Source organism: Astatotilapia calliptera, chromosome 3, assembly GCF_900246225.1.
Source record: "Astatotilapia calliptera chromosome 3, fAstCal1.2, whole genome shotgun sequence".
NCBI lineage: Eukaryota > Metazoa > Chordata > Actinopteri > Cichliformes > Cichlidae > Astatotilapia > Astatotilapia calliptera.
This window is the reverse complement of record NC_039304.1, coordinates 16,978,755-17,006,453: the sequence shown is the minus strand read 5'-3', so window position 1 is coordinate 17,006,453 and position 27,699 is coordinate 16,978,755. Positions and strand designations below refer to the sequence as shown.

At 46.8% G+C, this 27,699-nt stretch overlaps 1 protein-coding gene across 1 annotated transcript; it reads left to right on the top strand.

The window, feature by feature from the left end:
- Positions 1–286: 286 nt before the first annotated feature.
- Positions 287–26,154, top strand: zbtb4 (zinc finger and BTB domain containing 4). The gene is made up of 2 exons (XM_026162134.1): positions 287–497; positions 17,460–26,154. The coding sequence occupies exons 1-2, from the start codon at positions 331–333 to the stop codon at positions 22,975–22,977; spliced, it is 5,685 nt and encodes a 1,894-aa protein (XP_026017919.1). The 5' UTR covers positions 287–330; the 3' UTR covers positions 22,978–26,154.
- The last annotated feature ends 1,545 nt before the right edge of the window (positions 26,155–27,699 follow it).

The window sequence follows — 27,699 nt, the reverse complement described above, 5'->3', positions numbered from 1 at the left end:
TTCCTTTTTTTCTAAATAAAGAAACATTTTTGAAACAACAGTATGGACTGTTAAGTTTTATTTTTACATCCCACATTTTCTTGTTTAAAAAAAAATACCACATGCATGTTGCTGAATGGGACCAAATACCAGCACTGTGAACATGCCTGTTTGCCATCATCTGTTCTGTTTTTTGGCAGATCCATCAGAGGAGAGCATCACTGAAGCTCAGAAGCAAGGTCAGATCTGCTGTATCCACATGGAGTCAAAACATGCTCCGAGTGATGGTGATGACACGTTTTGAAATGTACATAGGAATGTGACAGTAGATCACTTTGTTCACCATGTGCCATGCTATACCATGACTATACAAAGGATTCATTGTTGACCAGTTGGCTCCCTCCTCTGGCTTGTAGTGAGAATGATCAGCTTTGCAAAGGCATTGCACAACCACATTTTCAATGCGGAACCGGCTCCCAGAAGACTGTCAAAAGTGCTCCCTCTGCTGTTCCGAGGAGGTTAGTGCATATAGCCCCATAGTGTCAGCATAGTATCAAAAGCAGTCACCTCTGCTTTCCTAAGCATGAAAGAATCAAATGTGTATAGATCAGACTGGTTCAGGAGTAGGAACGTCCTGTAGGCCTGGTGTGTACGGCCCTTGACTGGATTATTTAAAGAAGATTTCAATGTAAAAACACACTAAAGTTGTGCAATTACTGTAACTTTATGTATATGATTCACTTTTTTTGCTGTTATTGAGTACTTTTTAGTTTTACATACACCTTGTAAATGTAATAGGTAATATCAAATTTCTAAATGGGTAATTACAGCTATGAGATTATGCTGACAAGCAGTTGTAAGTATATATAGAAATATACACTATAATACTTTAAAAGAAGGACAGAGACTATGAATGAAAATTTGAATGCATACGTTTACTAGTAATGCATTTTAAATGTTAATAATAGTACCTTTACTCTAATGAGGCATGTGATTGCATATAATGTGAACTTCTTTCAAACTGAAGTTGGAAAATATTTATATTTAATGATAATGATTAATCATTACATGTAGTGAATTCAGCTTTAGAAGTCTGACAGACTGCGGTACTGTCCGCTGCTCAATGTGGCTTAGCTTCTCATACTTTTAAGGTTGCTTCAGTTTATGTTTCTCAGTCATGTTTGCCGCGCAGTTTCACTTTAGAAAATAGATTGGAAGAAAATCCGGACTCTGTGAATGCTGGTGGTTTTGGCAGCTGGATGTTTCCTTCAGTAGCCATGGTTGACTTAAGTTTGATGTTTTAGAGAAGGCCAGTTGGTGACGGTGGCCTGGTTGTTGATGTGTCTGTTAAAACCAGGAGCAAAGTCTCGCTTCGGTTAGAGGGGAATGGTTGTTTGATTTGGCTGCTGTCGGTATAGGAGAGCGTCTGTTTGTTCCTGTAAGGACTGAAGATTGGTGTATCCAGGGGGAGCTCTTGTCTGTCGAGAGCGCGTGTGTGTTGTTAGGGGTCAGTGAGTTTGTGGTGGGGTTATAGCACAGTATAGCAAAAAAACAAAGCAGAGACTTAATTTTTTCAGTCAGATTTACAGTGAGCTTAAACTATAACGTTCGCCTCCATCCCTGTAGAAAAATTGTATTGTTATTGAATGACATCAGCCAGTGAGTCACTGCACAGCACAAGATCACTGTTTCTTGACAAAGTGAAAGGCAGCATGTCCTGGAGGCTGTGTTGCTGCTCTCTGGATAAAACTGCTGAACATGAAATGGAGAATTTGTGTGCCTCAGTAAAGTTTGAGAAAATGGGCGGTTGTTGGAAAAACTACAAATCCCAGTGTGCAGGGGTCATCACGCTGAGCACCAGGATCAAACAGGCAAGACTCAGTATTTAATGTCAGGTTCGTGCGATTATTGGAACAAAGAAAAAGAAAACCTTTCGTTCTCTTACATTAGGGACCAGGATGTTAATAAAAAATGGTTGACGCACGTTCAGAGGCGTGCTCCGAGAGCCCATCTGAACAGGCCAGCCCATTTCTGCCCGCTACAGAATGTCCTGTTCTTTGACTGTTTGTTTTGGCTGATGTCAGCCTCTGCCAAGCGTCTTCATCTTTTCTTTCATCCTTCCTTTTATCATCCAAACACTCTTTCAAGCCTTCCAGGTCCCTCATCTGCCGTCTTTTTTACCCAGGATTCCTTTCAGGCAGCTCATTTGCAGACACAAGCAGGAATGTTAAGTCAGCTAGTATTTGACTCGGAGGAGTTTTTGCGGGAGATCTGTGTTTTGTTAAGGCTCTTTCAGCCTTTTCCTGGAATGATCTGGGTGCTAAATTAATTGCTCCTGATCCCACCTCGCGTTGCAATCAGCTTAGCGCTAATCTCGGGTTCTCAGAGCAGCCAAGTCTCGTCTGGGCGACGCTGCTGCAACGAGCTGTCCATTGCTCGCTTCTTCCAGGGTTTTGACCCCTGGCACTGTCCTTTTCACTCATTGTTAAGCTTTTGGGGGGCTTCTTTTTGTACGCCTTTCATTCTCAATCAGCTTGGCCTATTTACCTTTTCATACGGTCGCATGATTGCTTTCGGTCCCCCTCAAAGAGCTGTCTGCCAACTAACTGAACAACTTGAACATATTTCTCTATGTCTTAAGTTTTCATCTTCGCTTTCTTGCGTCATTGGCTTCGTCTGCCTCGCTCATAGTCTCAGAGATGGCCACATGTTGTCTGCGGTGTCCCTTCTTATCCATTTTTTTGTGTTAAGTTTCTCTCCTGTGCTGCTGTTGTGTTTCCCCTGGCTGAATGCCACTGACCAGACCATCTGCCTCATTTTCTTTTTTTTCCCCTTTCTTTCCCTCTTTCCCTTTAATTCTTAATGTCAGCTCAACAGTTGGGTTTCTTTTTTCCACCCTTTCTACATTTTATTTTTGATTACAGGATACGTTTACCTCATATTTTCCTAACTCAAAAAAAAAGAAATCCCTGTATCTATCTCTTTTGTCTTTCCAAGACGGCTTCCCGTCTTTCCGGGAGGCTCTGATTGAAGTGCCTGCGTGCTATTTAAAGAGGCGTGGATGAAAGCGGGGTTGTTTACAGTGCCCTCAAAATACAGCCTGTCTAGAAACAGGAAGTACCATCGCCATGAAGCGCAGCAGCACACGGCGTCAGCCAACATGCAGCTACTTCCTCCTCCTCCTCCTCCTCCTCCTCCTCACGGCTGAGCAGCAGCTCCAGCAAAACAACCCTCCTGCTTATCAGAGAATTATGCACCCCTCCCCTCTCCTGCTCCTCCTGAATGGCGCACATACACAGCAGGCTTTTCACCCCCTCCACCATGTCCTATCTCGCTTTCTCCCGTTTTCTTCTGCCTAATGCCCCCCACCCCTTCCAACTGCCTCTCTTTGCCAGTACAGCATGCCTGAGTAGCTGCCTGGAGATGAAGGAGCTAATTAATTTGATTTAGCCGTCCCCTCTCTCTCCCTCTCTCTTTCTGGCAGTGGAAAAACCAGCCGTCCACCTCCCTCCCTCTCTCTTCCACACCATATCAAGCACCCCTCCCAGATGATTTTCCAACTATCCTTTCTAGTCTCCTTTAGCAACATCCTTGCTTCCTCTCCTCCTCTTCTTTTTCTGCTCTTTTCCCCCGTGTTACACAACCATATTTTGCCAGCGGTTTATTGCATATCAAATTGTAAATTAGATGCCAGCCTTAACTCTCTTGCGCGGCCTGCGCCCATGTAATTCCAGTTTTCGACATTTTATCTCCCGTGTGCCCGGGGAGAGTTTGTGTGACTCAGCAGTCTCGCTGCTGAGTCACACAAACATGCTCGTTATAGCTCGGTGTGCCTGCTTCAGGGACCTAGAACAGGCCTGTTAGACTTTGGGTGGATAAAGGCTCGTTTCTGTCATTTGATACTCCGATGGATCCGCCTATTGAGTTATATCAGGCAAGTCCAGCAATGCACTATAACTGTCGAACATAACTTGTCAGCGTAGCTCGATGAAACCTTTCCTGTGCTTTCATCGTGCCTGTGGGACATCCTCTGAGCTTAGCAGCGTGCAGGTTGTGGACATCTGCTGAGGACAGGCTCTTTGTCGTGTGTGTGTGTGTGTGTATTTCTGGCTGTGAGCATGGTGTAGAGTTGAACGTGCTAACTCCTCTGCCGAGACTTCAGAAGTTTTAAGCATTCTCAGCTCAAGAAAAAAGGGGGAATATGTCTTCCATCTTCCATTTTTAATCCGATTACATGAAAATTATTTCATGATCATTGTTGTTGTGTTAGCAACTAAAATATTTCCGCTGTTTTGTGCCTACCTGCAGTTGGTTTAATAGGTCTGACAGCTGTGAGAAGTTCAAGTAAAAGTGTGAAATTACCCAATAATTCTTGAAGAAACAAAACGAAGACAGGAGTTTGAAAACAATACTTTCAGATTTCGATCCTAGTCTGTCATAGCTCGACCTTTGTGATGATACAAAAGCAGTTTCACCTTTATGCTATGCACGGTTCTGTGGTTGTACCCTTTTAACCTTGAAGCATCCAGTCGTAGCCTCTGTATAGACGTAGAATAAATGTTGTGTTGTGGCACTTCTGACCTGATTATTCAAAGTTTCTTCTGTCTTCCAACCCTGTGGTTTTACGAGTTTTCGAGAGGCTGCTGGCACAGTTATGTTTACATTCTTACAGGTTGGTTGAAAAATGTGTAACTCATACAGCATTTCATTAGATGCCTTTTTTCCCTACTCAGTGACACGTCAGGGGAATATTTTAAGATAAAGCAGGAAAAAATAGGTTTGTCTAATTATAGCTGTAGAATTACAGTCATGTGAAAAAGCTTTCCCAGTGCAATAGCCTGTTAAAGCCAACATTAGCTAAACTGATTCACGCTGGTCTTGTCTGTCCAAAGGACATTGTTACAAAAGGTTTGTTTAAATCAGTGGTTCCTAAAGTGGGGGCGCGCCCCTTAGGGGGGCACAGAGCCATTGCAGGGGGGGCGCAGTATGAATAAAAAAACGAATGCTTGGACACTGATAGCATAATGGACAGGTTTTTGGCAGGGCTCCCACACAAATACAAAGCAGAAGATGAAGTATCGCCACATATGCTTCCAAACCAAAGACTAGAAAAAATGATGAAGCATATTTTGCCTTTGGCTTTACCTGCACAACGGTGGCGCCAAGGTAGGTATCCCGATCAGAATTTGTTTCCCCTGCATCGGGAGCACCCGCTGGGCTGTCCAAATCCCGGACAAACAGTATCCCACAGTTGTTTATGTTTGCACAGAGAGGCATTTTGTGAAAAATGTATTGATAGCAATATTGAGTATTCTTACACAGTAACAAAAAACTACACGTATAATAATTACACCATAAAGATGGTTTGTTTTTCTGTTATTTAAAAGTGTTGGTAGTTTATTTTATTGTAACCTCTAATTTATTGCAGTTTACTTTCATTTTTTTTAATGTTTACTAAAGGTTTGAGGTGTGAAATAAACTGCAATGGAGTTTATATGCAAAATATGGGCGTGTGTGGTTGGAGGATGCGTTTGTGCCAGGGGGGCACAAAGATTTTCTTGTAAAACAAAGGGGGGCCCAGCAAAGAAAGTTTGGGAACCACTGGTTTAAATGCAGTTCTGCAAACGTAAGCTTTTTTTGGTAGCGTCTCTGAGCTTTGCACAGTCTGACCTTGGGGTGAATTTGCTGGGATGTCGACTCCTGGGAAGATTGGCAGACGTCTTCAGTATCTTTCACTTGTGAATAATCTTTCTTACCGGAGAGTGATGGACTTCAGATTGTTCTGAAATGGCCTTATAACCCTTCCCATATTAATGGACAACAGCAATTGCTTCTCTAAGATTTTTCCTCATTTCCTCATTGGTATTGTATTACCACCACACTGTAAAAACTTCTGCTTGTAAAAAGGTGCTCATATTTGTTGACGATTGGTTAATCAAGTGTAGTAGATCAGCAGCTCCTGGCGGTTACTTTCCCTTTTATTTCCTGTGGAAGCAGCAAAGGTGTACTTAGTTATTCACCTATTGCACTTTTGCTTTTGTTAAGAAATTAATGACATGATATATAATCTTTTCCTAGTTTTAAGACTAATAGGGAGCAAGTGAATTTTATTATGTCCTAATATATAAAACCTTAGACTTTAAAGAGGGTGTACTTTCTTTTTGACTGTGTGTTGTAAACTGGGCTTTATGATGGTGTTTATCTGTAGGTCTGAGTAGTCTGTGGAAGAGCTGTTAAACCAGTTAAATGGTGGTTTCTGCTGTTAACTTCATCATGTGGGAGCCGTTTGTTGCGTGGATTTTCTGTTCCATATTACCGGCTTCCTGCACTGATTTTGTTTTTTTGTAAACAGCAGAGACGTGTTTGCAGAGGACAGGCTGCAGCACGCTCATCTCTCTCCCTACGTCTACCGAGGTTTCATCAAATTACTCACAGCACTGCCCCTCTCTCTGTGAGATAAAACTGAAGGATTAAACACCCAATTGTGTACAGATGTAAACACATGTAAAGCTCATTATTAGCCCGCACGCTTGCAGAAAATGTATATGCTGCGCTTTCACTGCTTTCCTGAGAAACGCAGAAACTTGCTGCGTCGTCCTCTTAAAGCTGCTGCTTCCTCTTTAAGAAGGCACTGACATTTGAACTCCTGTAACGTTGTTTGACTTCCCACTTTGATCAGAGTCCAAGTCAGCTGGAGAGCAGGTTAGTCATCCCTTCTCTGAGATCACTGAGGATGTTTTCTAACCCATGAACGGGCCTCGGGTTATATGCACACCAGTGTCCGGGTTAGCAGAAACACAAAGTGAATGTTAAGAGGAAACAAGCAAAGAGAGTGACTGATTCCTATCTCATAACTCTTTTTTTTATTTTTTTTATTCAACTACAAACAACTGACCGAATAAACACCAAGAACTAAGGATCTGATGCTTGACAAGTCTGGTAAGCAGTAAGCAAGCACGTTTAGAGTTCAGGTGCACTAAAACTCAAACTGACTGCAGGTGTGACTCTGCATATCGTGGATCTGACAGAGATGACGACCTTTCCCTTTCTTCTCAGATACAAGATCCTAGGCTCACTCAAGTGTTTATACTGGAACAACAAGCCTCGTTCAGCACGTCTTTAAGAGATAGACTCGAGCTCTCAGTTGTCTTCATTTAAAGAAAAAAGTCAGACTTCTGGATAAAACGCACTGTGTGTTTCCTTAAAGCGGGTATGAACAGCATGTTTTGTTTTGTTTTTAATTTTAAGAATAGCATGGGGGGTTTATAATCACAAACTACATTGTTGAGGCTACACTGAGCCTTACTGCTCGGATGATGCCATTTCTGGTGCCTCAGTCAGCAGAGTTAGTGACTAGCTGATGAACATAATGTAGCATTTAAAGATTAAAGACTCATATTTCCCCCAGGAGTTAGCTAAGACTAAAAAAAGGGAAAAAAATGAGCGCAAACTTGAGACAATGGATCAAAACATGTTTCAGATGAGTGCTTAATGTGATTAAGATGGCTTAATTTGATAACTATTTGCTAAATTTAAGCTAGTGAAAGTTTAAGACAGCATGTCGAGGTATTTTTACTACTTCACAAACTACTTGCATTTTGAGTACATAGTTTATATCAGCTTCATATCATGGTTAGAACAGTGTTGCTACACAGTGTTAAGATTTATGCTTTATTTTAGCATGTGCATCCGTGTCCTCATGCACAAGCTGACAGACCCTGAAAAACAAACAAGGACGCACCTACCAAAGGTTTCCTCCATAATTCAGCCAGACTGCGTAGGGTCCTTTTGATTGCACAGCTGGTATAGTGCTGAGTGAAAACAACAAAAACATTTTAGTTCAGTCCGACCGTACATGTAGAATTAATTCCTTTTAATTTTCTAAAGAAATCTATTTGAGCTTCAACATCCCGTGTGCGCCCGAGACGAAATCCAAGACTGACGCCGCGACTCAGATAAACACTTTTTTGTTTTCTTCTTCCTTTGGTTAAATATTGAAAGACTTGGTGTGTTAATGGTTTAAATTTTCCACCGACATGGCTTTCTAAGTTTCTCTATCTCTGTGTATTCAGATGTGCGTGTCGCTTGGTAGCACAGCATGAAAAGATATGATCACGTCTGGCCTAACAGCCATGAATAGGGATTGACGGACAACGGGGTGCCTCTGAATGTAGAGTTGGTGGCCGGCTGCAGCCACGGGACAATGCAGGTGCACATGCGTGGACCGAGTGGCTGCACTCCTGTAACACACGCTCACTCTCACACACATTGTCTCCGCATCACGCATGCATGAGCTCATTTTCATGACAGACATAATTTTTCACTTTCCAGTTCTCTCTCACATACACACACTTTGCTTTAAAAACGTGCACGAGTGAGGATGGAGGGTGCAGGAAAAAAAAAAAAGTTCACTCAACTCCAAGAGCTCGAGAGGTCACAGGAACAACACCCAATCCCAGAGCGGTTCCCATGGAGACAAGTGTGGCAGCGTACAATGAGGGTGAGAGAGACTGATGAAAGAGGGAAAGGGCAGGGGAAGAGTAGGAGGAGGAGGGTGGGTTGTTGGCGTCAAGGTTCAGTTGGTGGGTACCGGAGGGGGGTGGGCGGGGGGTCTCTCCACTCAAAAGGACAGTGGGAAGTATGATGGTGCTGTAGCATAACAGTACCAGAACATTCTTCCACCCCAGCTCGCATTTTTCTTCCTTCTTGTTCCAGCTGAGAGAATACCTCCTGATCTGAGGCCGCAGAGTGGCTCATGGCTGTCGGAGGAATTTCTACCGACCGCGACACGCAAGGCCGAGAGCAGCGAGGGCGAAGGCAGTTTCTGTTGTGAGGCATTTTGCATGGCTATGCACGAATCAGTGCTCAGATGCAGCTGCAGACCTTGATTAAAGTTGTGCTGCCAAACAAAACTGAGAGTTGTGCCCAGTAGATTTCAGAGTATCCCCCAGATACCCCAGCTGACCTAAAAGCCCTTAATTGACAGGAGCAGCGCCATCGACGGTAGCACTTGAACCGTTTTAGCTGAGGGCACGGACAATGGAATGGTGTCCCTGCCCCGGGGTTTGTGGCGCTCTCTCAGCCTTTGGCCACGTTCTCATTTAAAGACGAGTCTGAAAAATTTCGTGCACTGGCCGCTACTCTGGGACAGCACTCTGGTTTTATACCAGAAAAGATTTGATCCAGTTTCATAAAATGTGAAGTTTCCTTGTCCCTCAAATCTTAAAATATAAACTAGACCAATACATTAGCCTATGATGGAAAAGAAGTATTTAGGCATAGTGAGCGACAACGGCACACAAATAGCCCTAAAGGGAGCTCTGCACGAGTCCCCAAACAGCAAAGATGGAAGATGTCTTTGTCGTTGCAGGGTTGCACGTGGACAGTAGAGGTTCGCAACAGTTTTGTTGCTACTCAGTGTGACAGAAAACGGTGTTGGCAGTGCAGTGGTTAGCACTGTTGCCTCACAGTAGAAGGTCCTGGGTTCAACTCCACCATCTGGCCGGGCCTTTTTTGTGTGGAGTTTGTTCTCTCCAGACACTCTGGCTTCCTCCCAGTCCAAAGACACGCAGTTAGTGGGTTTAGGTTAATTGGTGGATTTAAAATTGAGAATGGTTGGCCCTACAGCAGACTGGGAACTTGTCCTAGGTGTACCCTGTCTCTTGTCCTATGACCACTGGGATAAGCTCCAGCTCCCCTCATGTTGGTTCTCTGGACTGTGCCGTTAATGAGATGTAGTCAAAAATCTGAGTTCTGTTTCTACACATCTGTTGAAATTAAAGTTAGACTGGAGCTTCAAATAACTGCCCAAGTAGGTCCTCAGTTGGGGCTCCAAAGATGTACGCAGAGCACCAAGACTTGCTGCTAGAAAGACTTGTTTGGTTGATCGGCCTTTCCTCCCACCTTATCCCTGTCACTGAGCTTTGCATCCATCCATGCAGCTCTCCATACTCTCACCGATGAATGGTGGTGCCATCACTTCCTTCCAGCAACAGCTGTTTACTTTGCAAACGTCAGGACGCAGGACTGAATTATTGTGGCTGTGCCGTCTTTCCAAAGTTGTAAAATTCTTTATGACACCACTGTAAAGCGCGCTTGGCCCTTGCACTCGTCGGTCTGACCGGCCTTCCTGGTTGGCGGTGAATTGTTTTGGTACTTGGAGGAACACGCCTCCACCTACGCAGCCTGTTGCATTGTTTTCACACATGCTATTTTAAATCTGAACACCCTTCATGGTTAGCAAGTGAGGTCACGAAGCATGAAAGACATGGGCATCTGCCAGGCAGGGAGAGCATGAGTTTAAGTTGCATCATGGGAAATGTAGGGTTTGGCATTTTTGTTTCTGGGGGGTTGTTTTGAGCTTTGCTTAAAGTTGGGGACGTTCCGGCACCTGCTGAATCAATTTTAGCTGTTCCTTTTTCAAAGTGTCTCTTCCGAATCCCAAAACTTCATCGAAGTGGCGTGCTGAATGGTTGGAGTACCCCCCCCCCCACACACACACACACACACACACAACACCCTTTATAATGTCTGAGTTTTCCCCCACTGAACTTCACTTGTTTCACAGAGTGCTCCCATCCGCCATTTGACTACCACCAGCCTTGTGCTCTCTCTGTCTCTCTCTCTCTCCCCGTCGGTCTCACTTTCTCGCTGTCTCTCTCCCTCGTTCTCCTCTCACTGTCCCTCCGTCTGTCTGTCCTGGTGCCCAGGTTTTTTGAGTTGGCGTGGTTCCTGTTTGTTTTCAGCCATTTTGGGGACTTGCAGTGCTCGTAACAAACTGCTTAAATGGCGTCCTCTTGCTTGCTTGCTCTCCCACTCTGTCTCCCTCTGCCTCTCTCCCTCCCTCTCCCTATCACTGGGCTTTGTGTATATAAAGTAGTGTGTGTGTGTGTGTATGCGTGTGTGTCTGTGCATGTGTGTTAGAGAGGGAAAGGGGGGGGGGGGGGGGGGGGGAGGACAACACTTCCAAATAAAAGGAAGATTGGATTCAGTGAGGTTGGGGTGGAAGTGGTGGTGGGTCAGTTGAGGGGGTGCAGAGGGATTCACTTGCCGGAGAAGAAGAAGAAAAGAGCAAAAACACTAAGAATCGTGTGTCAGAGGCAAAAAAAACTGGAGTGAGACAGGAGAGAGAGCAAGAAAAGGGGGGAGTGAGCGAGTGAGAGCAAGCAAGTTCGAGTGTGAGAATCGCTCCTGCCCTCTGTCTTCACACACTGCTGCCTGTATGTGTGTGCATGCGTGTGTGCGCCGCCTCTCCCTCCGCTCACTCTCTCTCTCTCTCTCTCTCCCTCTCTCGCACACACTCCGACGTGCGCATACACAGACCAAAGGGGGAGAGAGAGAGAGAGAGGGAGTGTGAGGGGAAAGAACACATCGCAGCAGAGATGCAGCAGGAGGTTTTCCGAGGTACGTTCTCTTGTATGCTTGCCTTGCTGAGAGACAGACAGAGAGAATAAGAGGAAGAGAGGCTGAAATCTGTTGTTTTCCTGCTTGTTTTTCCGCTTCACTCTGCTGCTGTGGCGGTGATTGCTCCGCGCGTGAAGAAGGAGGAAAAGGTTTTTATTTTACTGTGCGCGTGCTGGGGCGTGAGTCCTGTGGTGGGTGTGTGCGCTTATGCAGTGTGTGTTTATGGTAGGGTATTTATATGTGTGTGTATGTGTGTGTGTGTGCGCGCTGGATCTGTGCGTGTGCGTGTGCCAGTAACAGGCCTCGTCCCTCGTCTCCCTCATCCTCTGTCGCTGGCGCACCACGCAGTTCTTTTTCAAGAGCGATGACTCGTTCTGAGATTGTGATGAAACTTTTAATTTATCTCGCGTCTCGGCGAGTCACTGCAGGTCAGGGACTCGAGGGGAGAGGGAGCGAGCGGTGGCGGTCAGCCCGCACCGGTCGGGAAAAGGCGTCAAACACGCGATGCAAGGTTTGTTTTGAGGGGGTCTCTTAAACATGGTGGGCCGGTCCCCCACCTCCTGCATGTGAACTCGCCAACAACATTAGAGGAAGTGTTCTGGTGAGTTTAAATGTCGGATGTAGGCGATGGTAAACATCTCCGGTCCCATCAACAGGTTCTGTCTCTTATTTCGTTTTTTTGGGCCGCCCAGTTTGTCCTCCATTTTACCAGCCTGGTGTTGTGCTGGAGGTTGCCTCACATAGAGCGGTAGAGGGCATATTGATGTCCCCAGCCCAGCATAAGCCTTACTTTTTTCTTTTTTTTTTTCCAAAACAACAGAGCATCTGCTGCCAGCTACTCCCAACATTCCTCGTTCCCCTCCTGGATGCCGAGACAGGTCCCCGAGCTCGGCATGTGGAAAATATGACCCATACTGCCACGGGGTGAGAGGTCATAGGTCAGACAATAGGAAGTGTAGTTCCTCTGCAGCTCTGTTGTGTTGAAAAAAAAAGAAATAAAAGAAGATGATGATGTTGATAGCGGCGGTTTGCTATTTTAAATGTGGCTGAGTCACACATTAGATGAATTAAGTGCCTTTGAGGCGTTTTTCTGCGCTGGACATTAAAGTGCTGAGATGAAAAGCGTTACCGTCTTTGACTTGGTTAGCTGTGTTTACATAAATGTTTTTGTTTTTTTTCTCACATGCTGCAAACTTAAAAGGATGTGGACAAGCTCAGGAAGCTGGTGCAGCGCTTTGCTGCTCACCCTGCCATGGGTGTACTTGCTGTTCATGGTGACAAACCGCTTTGCTAATACTCGCATGTTAAGAACTTAAATGAGGTTTTCACGCCTTCAGCAGGGACTGCGCATGAAATTGAAAATGATTTGGGGGTGGGGGGAATTACCTCAACAAAGGTCACCGATGCATTGCCGCCGCTCTCCAGAGCTGGGGTTTTTTTTTTTCCCTTCTTCATGTTTTTTTGGGTCTCGCTGCTTCCTAATGCCTCCCATGATTCTGTTGCAGCAAGCAGAATTATGGGAATTACGTGCTGGGCTGGGAGCTAACAGAGCGTGGAGAGTGGTGCGTTTTAGACACGGGCAGGTTTGCCGGTGCGTGCAGTGGCATTCGAAAACACCATGATACGACAGTTTACACACAGGGTGGGGGCACGCAGTCAGTCACACTGAGGGATTGCACGAGGGGGGGATATGAAAGACGAGGAAACCGTAAAATGTGAACACGGGATGGATGTGTTTGAAGTCTCCCCTCCAGCCCCCCCACGCCCCCACTCACACCACCATAACCACTCCCCGAACCATGCCAACTTCCCCTTACCTCCTCCCTCCTGCTCTATCCCATCTGGCTGGCTCCACCACGCCCTCTTGGCCGGGGGGTTGTCGGGAGTTCAGTAGCTGTTCTTGCTAACGATGCCCCCCACCCCACCAACCCACCCACACTCACAACATTATGCACACACACAAACACTCATCTTTGCAGACCTACTGCTGCTTCGATGCCTGGGCCCCTCTGGCTGACCTTCCACAGGGGAGGGCGCCCAGCTACACCTTCGTCTTCCCACATGCTCCTCGCCGCTGGCTCGCCGGCTGGAACACACAGGCCCCCCACATTCACCCTCGCAGGCACTCCTCTTAACCTATCACACACACACAAATACACGCACGAGCACTGATACCATGATTACTTTCAGTAATAATAACATTGCAGTCAGCAGCCTAATTGCTGAGTGCAATGTTATTATCACGCCACAAATAAAGGGATATCCTGAAAAAGGATTGCAAAGAAGGAAAAACATAAGTCACACACACACACACACACACACAGACTTCCTGGTTCAGCTGTGACCTGTAGTTACTGTCAGGTTACTGCCACTGGTTACAGTTTCCTATTTTATAAGAAACGCATCAAACTCATCCGCTGCATTCAGGGTCAGAGTAAACTCAAACTAAACTCGGTCCGTCACGGCCTGTTTGATCGTCAAGCTGCTTCTATTTTTTTTTTCCCAGGCGTGCAAGTTATCGAAGATATCCTGTTGTTGTGTTGCAGTTGTGTAAATATGATGGCCTAAACTGTGGAAATAAAAAGAAGTTTTAATCAAGGCCTAATTTGGGAGGGTGAATGGCAAAGAGTGAATACCCAGAGGTGAAGTTAATCATTTAAGCACTATTAGTTCAAAATTTAAAGGAGCCATAGGTGCAAGTGTTAGCTGTTTGCACTATATTGATTGTGCCACATTAAGAGGCGCTAAAGCAGCATTAAATCTAATTTGCTTTAATCAGACCTTTTAATATTCAATTATAAGAAGTATTGTTGTGAAAGAGCTGTAAAGGGTTTCCTTTTTATGTCGTTTTCCCTTTGAAGATTAAAAAAAAATCTCAACACTGGTGGTTTGATTTTTGAGAGTGTTTCTGTAAGATGGTTAAAAAAAAACATGGTAACTGAATCCCACCAGTTATTTGTCTATCAGCATGAGTACCAGTTTCAGTGCGGAATAAACAGATTGCTCAACGTCTGGTTCAAGGCCTCGAGCTGGTGCACCAGCCAAACTCCTCTGCCGTCCTGCCTTCTGTTATACAAGGCCAGTTTAGCGGCGATGTTCCCGGTGACTGATTGTCCGTTGCAAATCATACAATTATAAGGGAAAAGTTAAAGTTCTCCACATTTTTCTCCTGCCAAGAGAAAAAAGACCCCAAAGTCAATAAGTCAAACTTGGAGTCCAAGCAGGTCCAAGTTATTTGTTGTGCTGGATAGCACTTTTAATTTCCTAAAGTTAAGGAGTTTAAAGGTTAATGAGAGGAGTACGGTCAGGTAGGCTTTGTTACTTACGGATCAGCGTTTCCCGTAAAACCCTCTCACCTCCATCAAGTGAATTCCTCTGTCTGAGGTTTCTCCTTGCTTTACTCACGCTGCGTGTCATGCTTCCTCTTCGCGCTACTGTGCCTCCTCCCTCTTATTTGCCAATCACAGTTTCCACTGTGGCTCTATTTCTTCCAGTGTCCCTCATTTCAATTACCTGGGGAAAGCGACTGATAGCAGTAGTGAAAAACAAAAAACGAGCCTTAATTTTCCCTGAAGATTTCCTGCTCGGTGGCATACAGGGGTTGCGCAGTGAATGCCAGACCCGATTGGGCCCCCATCTGTATCCCCCTAATGGTGTCATGCGTTGGTCATACGTGTTGGCCATGCCGTTACAATGTGCAGTCAACGTTTAATTTGTAATTATAATCAAAACGAGGAACTTTATTGTCACTTTAAATGCACCGATCTTCAACTTTGTGCTATTTTTAAGGTTTTAAAGAATAAAATCCTCCTAATCAAAACCGCTGATGTTTACTTTCTCTTCAGATTTGTCATTTGATGTGGAAAACAAACTGAATCATGCTCAAAGTCTGCCTTTGATCCCTCTGCCTGTCAGCCCAGCGTCTCTGTCTTTACATGAAAGCCGACGCGTTTGCTATAATGCGCGTCGTGTTTACGTGAGCCCGCTCCGTAATTTGGCCCGCACCGGCTGAGCACCTGCTCTCGATGCGCGGTTTTTGTAGTGCCACGAGCATAAATAGACGAACGCTTCACAGGCCGGGCGACGTGTTTATTTGTGCAGAACATCCTGTTGCAGAGAGGTGTGGGAACAGGGTTGCTGTTTATTTTGATTTTTGCCTGGGGACTCTCATGGTCACATTTGTCTGTGCGCCGAGTGTCGAGGTGTTTGTCCACTCATCTGTGTGTGTGTGTGTGTGTGTGTGTGTGTGTGTGTGTGTGTGTGTGTGTGTGTGTGTGTGTGTGTGTGTGTGTGTGTGTGGAGATAAAGTTGGGACTTTTAAAAGACAGCCTGTCACAGTCAGGCTGCGTGTTGTGCAGGCTCTGCTTGCACAGTGGCTCCGTGCGTCATAGGGAGATGAAGAGAAAGAGCGAGGGGGCGTCGTACGCATTTTCCTGTCCGCGACGCAAGAATCAGATGAGGGAATGAAATTTTTAGCCTTGGCGCTGTCTCTCAGCGCGTCCGCCCACTTGTAGCAGCCTGGCGCTTGCCATAAGGGATTTCCTGCACAACATCTATCGCTCAGCAAATGTGAGCGACAACGGAGGCCCGTTTCAGTACTGAGCACTGATTCGTGCACCCTTGCTCTGATTTAGATCTGAAAGCCGGCATGAACCGCTTTATTGTCCCTTGCATAACAAAGAGCATGTGCCGCTGCTTGCACCCAGTATGTGATTAAAAGACACTTCTGTTTTCCTTCCGTTGGCTACATGTCACTCCAGCTGCATCCTCAGTGTTAGGCCGCTGTGCACTCAGATTCACCCTTTGGTTTTGAATATCATTTACAAGCAGGCCCTTCCATGTTGAACTGCTTTGTTTATGCCGGCCTGTCTTGCCTGTGGGTGAGAGTGTATGCAGAGTGCACGTATGTGCTCTGCGTGTGTGTGTGGTAGCATTAGCCTGGGCTCCTGTTTATCTGACGGTGCCGTGTGTCTGACTGTTCCTATATTAACCTCCCCCCCCCCTTTTCACTAACCCACACACTCTTTCTGTCTCCCTTTTTTTCTGTCACCCTTTCACTCTCCCTCATCCTCACCCTCTTTTCTCCTTCTCTGTCTCTCCCTCCTCTTTCCTCTGCAATAACAGTGCTGACCTAGTTTCTGCCTGTTCAGGGCTGCCTGTGGAATTTTACAGCGGCCTGCCTTCCTGGCTGCTTTGCTGCTCGAAACGAAGGCAGAAAAGCATGACTGAGGATTTTTCTCCTCGTCACATCATTACGGCCCAATCCCGTCTCTGCCCCCCCCCCCCCCCCAAAATCTGCAGACCTAAACAAATTAACCCGCAATAAATAAGTGATAACAGCGAGCTGACTGCCGGTACGCGATTCTGCTGCTTTCTCATTTATGGGACATTTTTGCAGTGGCACTGCAACCGCCACCGTAGCAGGCGAATTAGGATGGAAATGAGGATAGCCTGTCGCTCATCTTCTCCGGCTTAGCCGAGATTGTACCGGATGCAGAGGGCAGAAAAACACCCCTTCTCTGTGCACATGCATGCAATCTCCCTCCCCCCCCCATCCCCGCCTTCACAAATAAATGGTTAGAGTCATGCCTGGCAAATACTAGCCACTGCCAGGAATGGCTAACAAGGCTCTTGCTCACATATAAAGAGAGAGCGGGACTATTTTTATGCGTGTTGGGGCCACGAATCTAAGTCAGCAATTTATTCCGCGGGAATCTTGATTAAATCTGAACGCCTTCCAATTAGGCATAGGGAATGTTGTGTCACAGCCTAGAGAGAGAGATGGATCGCTGGAATGCGTTTCTGAAAGCTTGGCTGTGGCACGCTGAAATCTAAACCAGCACTGCCGCAGATTCATTCCTTCCCCCTCTGCCCTCTCCCTCCCTGCACTCACCATTCCTGCCTGAGCAGTCGGGAGTTCAGCATAGCTGGGCATTTAGTCTTCTCCACCGTTTGTCATGATTGCGTCTGCAAAAGTTTTGGGTGTAATGTCCATTTTCTACCTTATGTATGTTTTGTACATATACCATGGTATGCTTATAATGCTAATACCTTCTTTCTGATTTTTTTTCTTTCAGATTTCGGGGGGTGGTCATGGTGTCCGGTGAGGTGTGGGACCCCCTCCGTGTGGGCCATATTCCGTCACGTCTGAGTGAACAACGCCCGGCTTCCCTCTGCAAACCTGCACGGACTGCAGCTAAGGACCCCACCTCACACCAAAGTCAGCGACTGTCCCCTTTGTCTTCCCCGCCGCCGCTGCCAGTGGTTCGAAACACCCTTCACCCAGCTCGAGCTTCCTCCTTGCATCCGCCTGTCAGTTTGTACGGCTCAAACAAGGTCAAAGGACTACACAAACCAGTACACCGTCCTGGTGTGACTTCCCAGTCTGAAGAAGAAAAAGAAGAGGAGGGGGAGGAAGGGGAAGCTGAGCGCTTGGAGATGAAGGGTAAAAGGCTCGGAGGCCGGGGAGAGACCACAATGGAGGACAGGTTAGAGGATATGGGTGATGGACCTAAAAATGCAAAAATCACCCTAAGCTTCCCGCTCAGTGCAGCCCCCCTTCCGACCTCTCTGACATCACCAAACCACTGTCATGGCTCCTCCTCCTCATCTTCCCCTTCCCCCCACCGACGGCGACCGTCGTCCAAAAGCTCAGACAAGGGGTCGCTGTGGAAACTGGATGCCACCATGGACGTAAAGCACAGACCTTTTAAACCCCCAAGACACGACAGCTCTCCGTCCTCTTCGCCCTCCTCCTCCTCATCTCCCATGACTGTTCATGCACTCATCAGAAAGGACATCAAATCGCCACCTCCTCTAAAGTGCTCCAAGCTCAGTTCAGAGACTCAGTTTCACAGGTCGCCACCAAGATCCTCCACCGGGCCTTTTGGGGGATGTTATGCTAGAGATGGATGGGATGAAAGGCACAGGGCGGCCAACGGTACAGCCTCCCCCTCACAGACTGCTCAGATCCTCTTCAGTCTGGGCACATCAGCCTATCAGAGAGGCGGGGATGCAGAGAGACGAGAGAAAATAACAGGAAGGCCATCTGGGAAAGCTGGGAGCCCTCACGGACCAAGTCTTCACCCACCCACCCTCCATCTCCCTCCCCCTTTACCACCACCACCTCCTCCTCCCTCCGAGGGCCTCACCGCACCCCCACACTCATCCTCCTACTCCCCTACTGACAGCCTGAAGCCCGAACTGATTTGTGGCGTGTGCCATCGGCTGTTTAGCTCAGCCTCCTCCCTCACGGTCCACATGCGGCTGCATCGTGGCAGCCGCGCCCTTTGCTGCCGTTACTGTGGCAAGGTCTTTATCCACAGCAAGAGACTGCAATCCCACGAGGCCTCCTGCAGGGTGCCAGGCCTGCCCTCTAATAGCCTTCGCCCTCCTTCTCTCACTATACAGCCAAAGGAGGAGCCGCTGGAGGAGGGCGAGGTGAGAGTGGAGGGGGGAATGATTGTGGGAGAGACAGACATCAGCAAGGCACGGCCAGGGAAGAAAGCACGAAGCCTCCTGGCGCGTATCCAAGGTGATGATGCAGCAGGCACAGAGGTGCTGGCGGGTGATGAGAACCATTTTGTGAAGGTGGTAGACGGCAATGTCATCTACTTCTGCTCTGTGTGCGAGCGCTCCTACATGACCCTCTCCAGCCTGAAGCGTCACTCTAATGTGCACTCCTGGCGCCGCAAATATCCGTGCCATTTCTGCGACAAGGTCTTTGCCCTGGCCGAGTACCGCACAAAGCATGAGGTGTGGCACACAGGAGAGCGTCGCTACCAGTGCATCTTCTGCTGGGATGCCTTCGCCACGTACTACAATCTCAAAACCCATCAGAAGACCATCCATGGGATTAATCCCAGCCTCATCTCCAGTGAGAAGACAGCTAACGGGGGTTATAAGCAGAAAGCTAACGCCCTCAAACTGTACCGTCTTCTTCCCATGCGCTCCCAGAAGAGACCCTACAAGACTTACAGTGACAGTTTGCATAACGGCCTGCTCCTGCCACCAACCGAAACACCTCCCCTCTCCCTGCCAGGCCTGGGCTGTGCTCTGGGCCCCGGGGACCTGCAAAGCCTAATCAGTGGGGCCCACCCTCAGAGTCTAAAGCCTGACCCAGATGCCTTCCCTGATGGATTCCCTGATGGATTCCCTGATGGATTCCCTGTCTCTGTGACTGCTGAGCACAGGGACCTCTCTGCACTAACACCCCTCCCCCAGGTAGATATGTCCCAGGTTAGAAAACATGAGAGTGAAGACATTGAGTCAGAGCAGGGGAGAGGTAGTGGCAGCTTCAAAATGTCCAACAGCAGTAAAACCAAAAGTCTCAAGAGTGGTAGAGGCACAGAGACGAGCATGCCTTCTGTGATAACATATGGCCATACAAAGCCCTCCGTCATAGTTCACGGGACAGCTGTGTCATCCTCTGTCATTGTGCATAGCAATCAGGTCACGTCTGGAAGCGAGAAAAGCCCAGTGAACAGCCCATCCCCCGAAAACAGTGACAGTCAGACTGTAGTCAAGGGCCCGTCTCGGCCCATCAAAAAGCAAAGGGACAGCATAGATAATCACAGAAAGAGGTCAAGAGACAGTTCAGATACGGCAGAGGAGGGCTCGAGAGGCAGGCAGGACAGAGAGACAGGCAGATTATTTCACAAATCACGCAAGTCCCACAGCAAGAGTGATATCTCTAACTCAAAGCAGCTGTCAGCATCTGTAGGGTCACAGGTCAAAGAGGCAGGGCCACTGTGTCAGATTACTGTACGTATTGGTGAGGAGGCCATAGTGAAGCGCAGTATATCTGAGACAGACCTCAGGAGAGATAAGAGCCTTTCTCCCCCCAAAACCAAACGCAGTGAAACATCATCTGTGCGGGACGCCAAGGAACCACGCCACTCTCACTCCCACCACCACCACCACAGACACCGCCTCCAAAGCAGAGCCAGCATGGAAGCAGAGGGCAATAAGGAAGGTGGAGACTCTGAGGAGGAGGAGGAAGAAGAAGAAGTGGTCAGGAAAAAGAGCCCCAAATCCCCCAGTGAAGTGAGGGAGTACTACTTTCGTCAGGAGGTGCGCGAGCTCGAGAGCGACCATGACACAGAGGACAATTTATGGCGACCTTACTACTCCTATAAGCCCAAGAGAAAGGCCCAAGCACATCTACAGAGGGTAAAGAGCTGGCAGAGGAAGCTAAAGTACAAGCGCTCCATCCGGCTGAAGAGGAGGGCAGAGAGGCTTAAGAACCTTTCAAATAAAGAAACAGAGAAATCACAAGATGAAGAAGAGGATGCAACAACTGAGGAGGCTGAAAAACTGCCAAAAGCTAACAGAGACAAGGGAGAGGGGGAAAAGAAAGATAAAAATAAAGAGGCTGAAGAAGAGGTTAAGGAAACCCGCCATGAGGTTTCCACCTCTCCTGTGCACTCTCCAAAACCTCCTCAGTCTACCTCAGTGGCTCCTACAGGAATAAAAAGGCGGCCGTGGACTAACGGGAACGCAGCTGAGTGTGGTACGTGCGGCCGCTGGTTCTCGAGCCCCAGAAAACGAGACAAACATGAGCTGAGCCACCTGCTGGAGTTTGTTTGCCTTTTCTGTCGAGCCACTTTCCCCTCGAGGGATAAGCTGGAAGACCACCAGAGAGCCCAGCATCCCAAACCTACTGAAGCCCCCTGTGCACCTCTCAAAGCTGCTCACGAACAAGTAGAAGGGGTCAAACCTGTGCCAGAGATTTCAAAATATGATGAAGATAAGGGGGGACAGGGTGGCCTGGGAGGGAGTCACTCTAGTCCAACTCGTCTAAGTAGAAGGGCCTTATCACGACACACGTGCCCACAGTGTCACAAGGTGTGCAAGACATCCTCAGCTCTGAATCGACACATCCGACGCCACGAGCTCAGCAGTTCTCCAGAGAGAGAAAGAGAAGATAAAGACACAGAGCCAAAAACAGCAGAGACAGTTGCTGACATTCTTAGCAGAGAGAATGAAAAAGCAGAGCTTCCCAATGCTCTCTCTGTTTCAGTCATCAGCTATTCGACGCCAGAGCCGCCCAGCAGTGGCGAGTGCTTGGCGTCGCAGCAGCCTGAGGAGCACCTCTGTGAGCTCACAGATCATCAGGTGTCAGAAACCAGTGACAAACCTGAACTAACAGAGCCCACACTTCCAGCTCCAGAGAGAGAGCCACCAAAAGCTGCAGACCCTCCGTTAGACGCCCCAGTAAACCTTACACCCACCAACCACAAATTAACATCTGCCACGCCCTCCACCCTCCAGACCGTGCTCGTCATGAACGGATCTGAATGTCTTGACTACCGCACTCCCAGCAAAAAGCACCTAGATAGTCAGATCCACAGAATACCCAGCCCTGTGCACGCTGTGGCATCCGCCAACACCTCCCCAAATGTGCCCATGACATCACAGACCAGAATAACCACTGCTGCTCCTCCTGTTTCCATGACAACATGTTCCAGCTCCGAGGGGGGATTCATGAAACGGGATGGGGTCATTATGGACAGAGAGAGACAGGGTGGGAGCAGTTTATTTCTACACGCCGGCTACGAGGAGCCGCCTCTGGTGCAAGATCTCAGAGTCCAGTCCCTGTCCCGCAGTCCCTCTCCCAATGAAGCACAAGACCTGACCATGTCCTCAATACTAGCTCGCGAGAGGGAGATAGAGAGGCAAAGGGAGAAAGAGAGGGAGCTGGAGAGACAGAGAGAGCGGGAGAGGGAGAAAGAAATTGTGAGGGAGAGAGAAAAAGAACTAGAGAGGGTCCACCAAGTCAGTAGAGCTGCTCACATCCCAGAGGACCAGATCACACTTTTGGTCCCCAAAGAGGAGCCCTTGAGCCCCGTCCCATCTCCCCAACATATCCCCACTCAAACCACTATGAATGGACCCTCATCACACAGGCACACTCCCAAATCCCCCTGCCGGTCACCTTCGACCATTGGACTGATAGCTCAAACCAACCACCAGGTTCACTCCAGTTCACAAGGACTTGACAGGCTTACGCTGCCCACTGGAGCAGCTGGTGCCGGCGACCGCCCCTCTGCCCACGCTCTGCTTCTCCCCCGAGCCCCACAGCCACCTGAACCGGAGCACCAGGATACCGTTTCTTCTAGAGATTCCCAGCAAGGTAACACCACCCCAGTGGGTTACCCCTCCCAGGATTATCCACTACCCCTCATTGTGCCGGACAGCTACCGCTCTGGTAAGAAGCAGGAGGAAAACCTGCTCATGTCCTCCTACCCGCCTGGAACGCTTCCCTTTGGCCCCTTGGGAAAAGTGATGGTCCCTAATGGCGGGGACCTGGCCAAGCTGCCATTCTATCCGGACCCCTACCAGCTGCTGTATGGGCCCCAGTTCCTGGCCTATCCCTACAACTTGGCAGCGCTGCCCGTGGCTCTGAATATGATGGCACCGGGGGGAGAGAAAGTGGAGCCTCTGCCCTTCCTCCCTGCCATCTTCAACTACGCAGCAACTGCCGGGCCTTACATGGGGGCGGCCCCCCATCCCCTCGTGGCAAACCCAAGCCTCTACAGCGGCAGCAGCGGCAGCAGCAAAAAGCAACGGGACAACAGCAGCAGCAAACCCTAGGACAGCCACGCATTAAAAGGAATATAATTCAAAGGGGACAGCCTCATGTGTTCAGGCTGGGAGCGGGAGGAGTGCATACACTGGCACGGCACCCCTGCCTCTCTTTAATCCAGCAGAGATCAGAGTTAGGAAGCAAAAGTGTGAAGGGAGGAGAAGAAGCAAAGAAACTCTCCTGCCTTTACTCCTGCTCGCCTCTCTCCGCATCTCTCCCGCCCAGCTGTAGCGTGTTATAGATCTAGAGCTCGATTAATCTTCCTCTTTGACTCATTATATTATCTATAATATAAGAATTAAGAACTGCTAACAGGGTGTGTGTTTTGTGAAAAAAAGAAAAAAAATTAGTTCAGTCTACTTCCCTTTATAGTCACCGCATAACGAGGATAAAGGCTCTTCAGGGAAGGCTTGTGTGGGCAAGGATGAGGCAGAGGAGTCCTTATTCAACACGGCTGGAGGTGGTGAAGCATTAAACGACTCAAACCTTTTGCGTGCGTTTGTACGAGTGAGCGAGTGAGAACAGCAGGCGTGTCCCGCTGGTGTAAAAGTGTCCACGAGAGGTATATATGTGAGCTTTTACATGAACATGTACAGCAGGTAGGGATGTGTGCATGCAGGGGTTGAGCATTAACTGCATATGTGCGAAAGTGTGTGAGTTTGGGTGTGTGGGAATAAGATCATTCCGTTTGAGACGCACACAGCATTCCTACTCTAGTCGGAAAAGCTACCGTAGGTCAATGTGTAGAAGTGCATTTAGAAGCGATTCTTCATATCCAAATCATTAAGAAGTCGAAGCTGTGGCTGGACGCGAGTCTATGACAATGACAGATCAGCTGAGCTTCTGAGGTCTGTCAGCGAACCTGGCGACTCCGAGGGCCAGATGACACTGTAGGATCTGTATAGCATTCACCATAGTTTATACCTTATGTGCACAAACAAGAAAAGTAGTGGTCACTTAAAAGGGACACTTGTAGCTGCTTCGGAAATGTAGCTGGCCACTGGGTAAGAATTAAAGGCTGGTAGATCATTGCACTTCTGTTTTTTCATCTCATTTCCTTCACTTAAAAACTTAAAAAGAAAAAAAAAACTGAAAATACTACTAAAAAAAAAAAAAGAAAGGTCAGCCTTCATGTTGCGTAGCTTTTTCCCCTCTTTGACTGGAAGAGGAAAAGGCTCCATTTTCTAAGCCAGGAAGAAGAGAGCAAAGAATGAGGGGGAGAAAGAGAAATGAATTCAGGGTATTGAGTTGTTTCTGAAGAGGAAAGAGAAATATATGGGCACAAAACTGCTGGACTCTGAACAGAAGTGCTCCGTAGAAATGACGCTGCGGACGAAAAATGTTGTCCTGCTCCATAACTGTGAGGAGATTGGAAAAAGAAAAAAAAAGTCTGAACTATTCCCTTCCTGCCTTGTGTTATTAGCGAGAGGTAGGAAAAGGCCAAAAAGCAGTGGCCGACACTCTCCAGACGCCCTCGCGGTGGGGCCTTTTTGTTAAGTGTAATGTTATCTCTCTATATGTTTGTTCCGTTGAAAAGATGTTGTTGTTTATGTTGTTTAGCCCTACCAGGTGGGGAAAGTGGCTTCGGCGGAAAAGAGGGGAGGGTAAAAACTTCAAAATATGAATGTAAATTTAGTCATGAGGTTAATGAAGTACAGCTACATTAATGGTAGAGTTGTTTTTTTGTTTGTTTTTTTTTGTTTTTTTTCCAAGTTCCTGTTTTGTTTTCTGTTTTGACACAAATAACCTGTTAAAAGAACCGTATAACGTCTGGTATGCATATATACAGTAGTCCTAGGAACATGTCAGTAAACTTTGGTTCTGTATCCACAAAGCATGAGCAACACTCGCTTCCTAACCGTTTATATCCTCGGCAAATCTGGCATTGTGCGCACAGCTTCTGTTTTGTTTCCTTTTATATATATTTTTTCTGGTCTCTAAATCATCCATATCTGTTATGTTTTTGATGTATTATTTGGAAGAATTCCACAAAAATTAGTCGCCACTTTTCTTTTTTTTTTTACTTCTCACGGTCACTTTGTAGGCGCTATTTTAATCCCGCCCCCTCCCCGCCCCTCGCCCCTCTCCCCCTCGAGCATACACTCGCTCGCTGCACCTTCTTTTGTTTTTGTTACTGGTGTTGTTGTTCTGAGTGACGACGTTTCGGTGTGTGATGGTACTCGGGCACCTTTTTGGTCCAGGTGGGAGTGTTGAAAACACTGTGTGACCGACTGCAGGGGTGCACAGGCGTCCCCCTTGGGTGTGGTTACAAGCCTTTTTATTTTTAAATGTTTTTTTTTTATTTGTTTTTTTGTATGTTTGGGGTACGTGTTGTGTACGAGAGCGAGCGGCTGCGCGACGTGAATAAGAAAACCAAAATAAATCTGCCTAAGCAGCATATCCCTTGGCAGTATATGGGCCACCTGTTTTTCTTTTCTTTTCTGTGGGTTAGTTTCAGTGTAAAATAAAAAGCCTTTCTGTCTCCAATACACTATCTCAAGCCATTCCTGTAGACGGACATGTTTGTGTTTCGCGGGGGTGTTTTTGGACCATAGTTTCTTATGCCATAGTTTGCTCTCATGGTTATCATACAGACCAAAAGCATGCAAATCGACGTATTGTAGTGACTGGACTGGAATCTGGAGGTTTAAAAAATCAAACTAAACAAAACAACTATTTACTGTATGTTTTAGTTTCAATGAATGTGCCTCTGCTTTGATATTTAAATAATTATAGTAAGATGTGGATCTGCCAGATTTCAACTGTTAAAGGTGCCTTGTTATGGCATAAGAAATTTGAATTAGCATTTTTTTTTCCTTGAGAAATGATGATTTGGAGATAGAGTTCTTGGCTTTGTTTGCTACGAAGCTGTTCATAGATGTAGGAGTGTGGCTAAACTGTTTTGGTATCGTGTACATGTCTAGGGTAATACTGTGCCATATAGAGCCCACAGAATATGTTATTGTTATTTTTAAAAGATGTTTTAATGTTGCCTGATGACTTTGTCTTTAGATTTGATACAAAGGCTTGTAGCCACAGCTCTCCCAAAGTCTGTAGTTTCCTCTCTCCGACATTCTACTTCTCCTCCACCCCAACCCCACCCCGTTTCCGTCTCCCTTTCTTTCTCTTTGCTGCAATCAAACAAAATAAAGTATTAACCTGATGACCCAGCGAAATCAGCTCTAGCTTGGTGCTGCGTGTGTTGTTTTGTGGTTGTTCTTGTTCATGTTGATGATGTGTCCAATCTGTACAAGTTGATCAAGCGCCCTTAATACGAACCATGTGTTTAAAGTCAGCAGATGTCTGCTTTTGCATTGTTTGTGAAATGTGCGTTTAATATTTAGCAGATCGGGGGGAAAAAAGCTTTGTTTTAAAGACGCATGTCATCTCTCCCCTCCAAAAACTCAGAATGTATGGATTTTTCTTCTGGCCTGTGCTGATTTTTATCCTCCAAGATTGTTTTGGTGCGAATTGCCCAGTTTGGGAGATATCAGCTGTAAGCTGAGACGTCTGCCTTCTTCTATTCAATATAATGGAACCAGATGGCTCTCGCTTTACTGTGCTGAGAGTGCCAAAAAACAAAAAAACAAAACAAACAAAGAAAAAGATGCATCGGAAAAGCGAAGAAGGAAAAGTAGAAATTCATTCAGCTATTTCTGAGTAGGAGGAGAAATATGTGGGCACGAATCATGAAGTGAATACTCAAAAATCTTGTTATGAGCAGTTTCATCAGGAGCTTTGACTGCATGAGCCAGCTAACATGACAGCTCAGCTGATCCATTGTAATATTTGCATCCTGTCACGCTGTCACAAGCACGATCTCTGGATACGGCTGGCCGACGTGGTTCACTTGGAAAGAAAATATCTGAAACAGCTGAACAACTCGCAGCAAACCAAACTAGGTCACATGTGGATAAAATATGGCCCGAGGTCCAAAACGGGCCCGTGGATCATCTAGAGCTGGCCCCTGACGTTCTAAGAGGAAAACTAAGCGCACAACCATAAAAATACCAATAAAAAGCAGCACTGTGATAACAGATATTGAGGCGAAGGACTGTTATAAGTCTGCACTGCTCAATTTCAACTTAAAGCACTCCACTTTTTTGTAATGATCTATAACAGTTTTACTCTAATGGTAAATGAGGCCGTATTTATGTAGATGCAACAATTCAACAAGTTTTCCTTTGCTTAGTGTGAAAAAAACTTGACCTGCCCTCATCTAAAGGAATAAATCTTCTTATTTTGTATCCAAACATGCCATTTCTAAAAAATCTTTAATCTAGGAATTTTTGTCTTAGTTTCAGTAATCAATTGGGGAGCGTTTCTAATATGTGTCAGTTACCATTGTTTACTTGTGAATAGTGGTTTCAGAGGGTCAGAGGCAAAGATTGATTAATATAATCAACATGGGCATCTGATCAGATTTAAGAACAGACCAAGTGCTTTAAGCTTTATTTCTCACTTTATATTAAATGCATGTTTAAAAAAGACACGTGGACTGTAATGCAAGCCAAAGCAATATGAGCCTTTTGTTTTATTACACTTCTCTAAAAGGTTGGGGTTTTTCTTTTGGGGGGGGGGGGGGTACTCAGAGAGAGAAACCAGTTTATTTTCTATATTGTGATTGTTTTTAATCAGGGCTTCATATATCATCCAAGGCCTGTATAACAGAACATTCTACTGCTAAAAACACACCTGCTGACGGTGTTTTCCTCGACAAACCCCCTCTG